Genomic DNA, 4,315 nt, shown 5'->3' with positions numbered 1-4,315 from the left:
GGATCACATCATTGACAGATAAATTTAGGTCGGATCTTACCGGGTACATATTGACTTAAGGTTGGGTTATTTTTGGGTTAATTATTTTTCGTCTTTCATGAACAAAGAATTGTAGTTTTTAATTGTACATGATTTGGAGTAAATTACAAAAAATATAAATAATTATGGGTCAATTTTGATAAAAATATAATTTTACGTACTAAATTAAATAAACTAAACAACACGCATGGATGAGGGATCAAATAGAAAATAATTACAAAAATATAAATAATTATGAGCCAATTTTATGTACAAATGTAATTTTAAGGATTAAATTGAACAAATATAAAATTAAAAGTTTAAATTTAAATAAATTAAATAAGATAGAGGGATCAAATCAAAATTATTGAAAATGTGAGAAAATTTGTAAAATGAACTGAATTACATTCATTTCAAAAGTTGAGAAAAATTTGAAACAATTATAATATGTATGTTATGATAATATAGTGCATGTATATATATTATAATACTTATGCATACATTATAAGTATATACTTTATGTATATATAATCTATATTATACATTTATACTTATGCATTCATTATATGTATATACTTATGTAAGTATATGTTATACTTATAATATGTATGTATATAAGTATATATATGTGTGAGTGTATATATAAAATATATAGTATATATATAAAGTGTATAAACTATAAAGTTTAAGTATATATATATATATATATATATATATGTATGTATGATGAATGTCATGATAATATAATTCATGTATATCAAATGTATATTATACATTTGTACTTATGCATGCATTATATGTATATGCTTATATAAGTATAATGTATACTTTTATATATATATATATATAAAGTAATTATGTACAGTAAAGAAAGAAGGGAAAATTAAAAGTAATTAGAATGTATATAGGACTAATTGCATTGAATTGAAAATTAAAGAAGAGATTTACAATTAAAACATGATTGAAATGAATGAAAACAAAAACCAGATTACAAAGTAAAAAAGAACTAATTGTTTAAGGAGCGCAAGCCTAATTAATTCAAAATATCTTCTAGGACATAAAGTCCCCGCCAATCCTGCTTCAAAATTACAAAAAAATAAAAATTTCCCTAAAAAAACCAATTTTCCCTAAAAAAACAATTGTTCTTTTTAAAAAAATCTCCCACCATCTTTTTTCACCATTTTTTCCATCTAAAATTTTTTCTCACCACTCATGTGAATATATATATATATATATATATATATATATATATAAGTATACTATTTATTTTAAATTGATTCTTAAATTTTAAAATTTTAAATTTTCAATCTCAATTAAATTTATCTTTTATATATATTTTAAAATTTTAAACTAAATTACATTTAAATTGTTAATTAATTATTACATAAAAATAAATTAAACTTATAAATATTTAAATTAATTTTATATAATTTAATAAAATCATGTTTAATAAATAAATCATTTAACAAAATTAATTTAATAATTATAATTAAGATTTATAATATAAGAATTATAATTAATATAGACATTAAATTTATTAATTTAATTATCGTAACTAATAATTTATTTTAATTTTTTAAAGTAATCATATTAATTATTATAGTTTATTATAAACTCAAAAATCTCACAACTTCATCAAAACCTCATAACTTATTAGTTGTAACTTATAAGTTAGGTAAATATCAAATCAGTTCAATAACAAGTTAAATCATTTATAGGTTGAGTCAATTACAGATCAGGTTTATTACAAGTCATGTTGATAACATGTAAGGTAATATCAATTATTTACCTAGTTAATCACGGGCTTGGGATCATATTAAGTCGGGTGCATGTTGGGTTTGTTTATCAATTATCAGGTTTAATTCGGATTTAGGTCATTCTCAAGTCAGGTGCAGATCGGGTGTTGATTGTAAATTTCCAAATCAATCTCGAGTTCAGATCAACGCCAGCTTATAATCAAATTAATTTTGGATCACTTCGAGTCAGAAATAATTTTTACTCAAATCAATTTTAATTAATTTTACACATCAGGTCAACTTTATATATGCTTTGTTTTAAGTGTATGTAATAGTTTTTTTTATTATTATTAGAACTTTAGTTTATTCTCTCTCTTCCCTTTCCTCTCTCTCTCTTTCTCTCTCTCTCTGTTTGATGAATTGATGCTACCAAAATGTTCTATCTTCAACAGAGAGATTGATTGGTTTTCTCTTTTATGTTCTTCTTCTCACTTCACTTGATTCCAGTTTGGAATTGCATCTAATTCACTTTTCTTACATCTCTTATCTTATATTCTCGTGTTATCTTAAAATTGTTAGAATAAATCAAACCAGTTCTGGGTTTTTTTTTTTTTGCTGCTCTTCTGTCGTGTTTACTTGAGCTTCGAGTTAAATTAGCTGTGACATGGCGAATCCTTGGTGGGCTATTAATCAAGTGAATCTACAAGGTATGGAACCTGAAGGCAATTCAGCAGCCTTGAACAAAAGTGACCTGGGGATTTCAATGAACGATACCGGCAAAAACATAAGCAACAACGAAGACGAAGACGACGATAGAGATACCGGAGATGAGCCGAAAGAGGGAGCTGTCGAGATCGGTAACCGAAGACCTAGAGGCCGACCTCCGGGCTCCAAAAACAAGCCCAAACCACCCATTTTTGTCACTAGGGACAGCCCGAACGCGCTCCGTAGTCACGTCATGGAAGTTGCGAGTGGCACTGATGTAGCCGAAAGCATAGCCCAATTTGCACGGAGACGACAACGCGGCGTCTGTGTGCTCAGCGGCAGCGGCTCGGTCGCGAACGTTACGCTTAGACAACCGGCAGCACCCGGAGCCGTGGTTGCTCTTCAAGGAAGGTTCGAAATCTTGTCTTTGACCGGAGCTTTCCTGCCTGGACCAGCACCACCTGGCTCAACGGGACTCACCCTATACCTAGCTGGTGGTCAAGGGCAAGTCGTCGGAGGAAGCGTCGTTGGTTCACTCGTCGCCGCAGGGCCTGTTATGGTCATTGCAGCAACGTTCGCTAACGCAACTTACGAAAGATTGCCCGTAGAAGAAGAAGAAGAAGCAGCCAGCGGAGACGGCCAAGGTGATCAGATCCACAACGGATCAACCAATTCTCCGCATGCAGGTCTGCTCGATCCGTCTTCACTTCCAATATACAATATGCCTCCTAATTTAGTCTCCAATGGAGGTCAACTAGGGCATGAGGCCTATGCTTGGGCACCTGGGCGACCACCTTATTAATAAATCCAGACCATAGCTTCATATGTAAGATGTTGAGACATAATCTTCTTAGATCTTTCAAAAATGTCGTGCTTTATATTTAAAGATTTGTGAAACCAAAAAAAACCTAAGTGATTTCCTTGTATATTAATTAAACTCTCTTTTGCTTTGCTTTGTTAGATGTTTTCAATAATGAAAGTTGATTTTAAAGAGTACTCTTAAATTATTTTTCCATATCTTCTTAATGATTTTAATTGTTCATGTGATCTATTTTCTCCCAATTTAATATATTTTAGATGATATATTCATAGTTCGAGATTTATGATTTTTTTTAATAATATTATGTTCAAAATTTAGATTTAAATTTTGAAAATGTAATATGTCATATCTTTGACTATTTCAATGACAAAATGGAAAGTCAAAATTATTATTTCTCAAGTAAAAACTTATTGATTATTTTAATTTTTATATAATTAAGTAAATGTGATTAGATTGTTTAAACTGAAAAGGACGAAAAACCAATCTAAATTAACAACCATATATATTTTAAGAAAAGAAAAAAGGGGAAAAATTCATTGATTTTCAATTCACCCCATCCACTACTTTGTTGTTTTTAATTAATTAATTTGTATCCTTTGATGATAGTCCATAACTGCATGCAGCTTGAGAGAGAGGAAAGGGTTTCATCTTTCCAGTTTCCACTATAATTTTAATTATTAAAAAAATGTAATGGAAAAAAGAGGAAATCATTTTGATTTGATTTTGTTGCATAATTGCATTACCACACGATTTAATGAGCATTGTGCAATTTACTATTTTCTCAACTTACCTAATTCTCCTATTGTTATATATCAAACAAGATCACTTGCTTCATCAAAAATAGTTGATTTTGACATCTAAATTATTTTGATTAAACAACGATAGAGGAGTGATGCAAAACTTTTGCTTAGGATAAATACATTATTAATTATTAATTATTAAATTATACCACATCCATTATTAAAATTTATGATCCAAACTTTATTATGATTTGGCTTAAAAAAATTTGTAATGCGAGTCGTTTGATGAAGAATAA

General features: G+C 28.8%; 1 protein-coding gene across 1 annotated transcript; it reads left to right on the top strand.

The window, feature by feature from the left end:
* The first annotated feature begins 2,115 nt into the window (after positions 1–2,115).
* LOC120218286 (AT-hook motif nuclear-localized protein 20-like) lies at positions 2,116–3,309 on the top strand. Its single transcript, XM_039215269.1, has 2 exons — positions 2,116–2,359; positions 2,391–3,309. Exon 2 carries the CDS (start codon positions 2,419–2,421, stop codon positions 3,259–3,261), a length of 843 nt encoding a protein of 280 aa, XP_039071200.1. The 5' UTR covers positions 2,116–2,359; positions 2,391–2,418; the 3' UTR covers positions 3,262–3,309.
* The last annotated feature ends 1,006 nt before the right edge of the window (positions 3,310–4,315 follow it).

This window comes from Hibiscus syriacus, unplaced genomic scaffold (assembly GCF_006381635.1).
Source record: "Hibiscus syriacus cultivar Baekdansim isolate YM2019G1 unplaced genomic scaffold, ASM638163v2 tig00110195_pilon, whole genome shotgun sequence".
Classification (NCBI taxonomy): domain Eukaryota; kingdom Viridiplantae; phylum Streptophyta; class Magnoliopsida; order Malvales; family Malvaceae; genus Hibiscus; species Hibiscus syriacus.
The sequence above is the reverse complement of the archived record's forward strand: the minus strand, read 5'-3'. Positions and strand labels throughout refer to the sequence as shown.

Bases quoted from the DNA above. Each gene is read 5' to 3' on its own strand.
- LOC120218286 (XM_039215269.1), top strand. From the start codon at position 2,419: ATGGCGAATCCTTGGTGGGCTATTAATCAAGTGAATCTACAAGGTATG.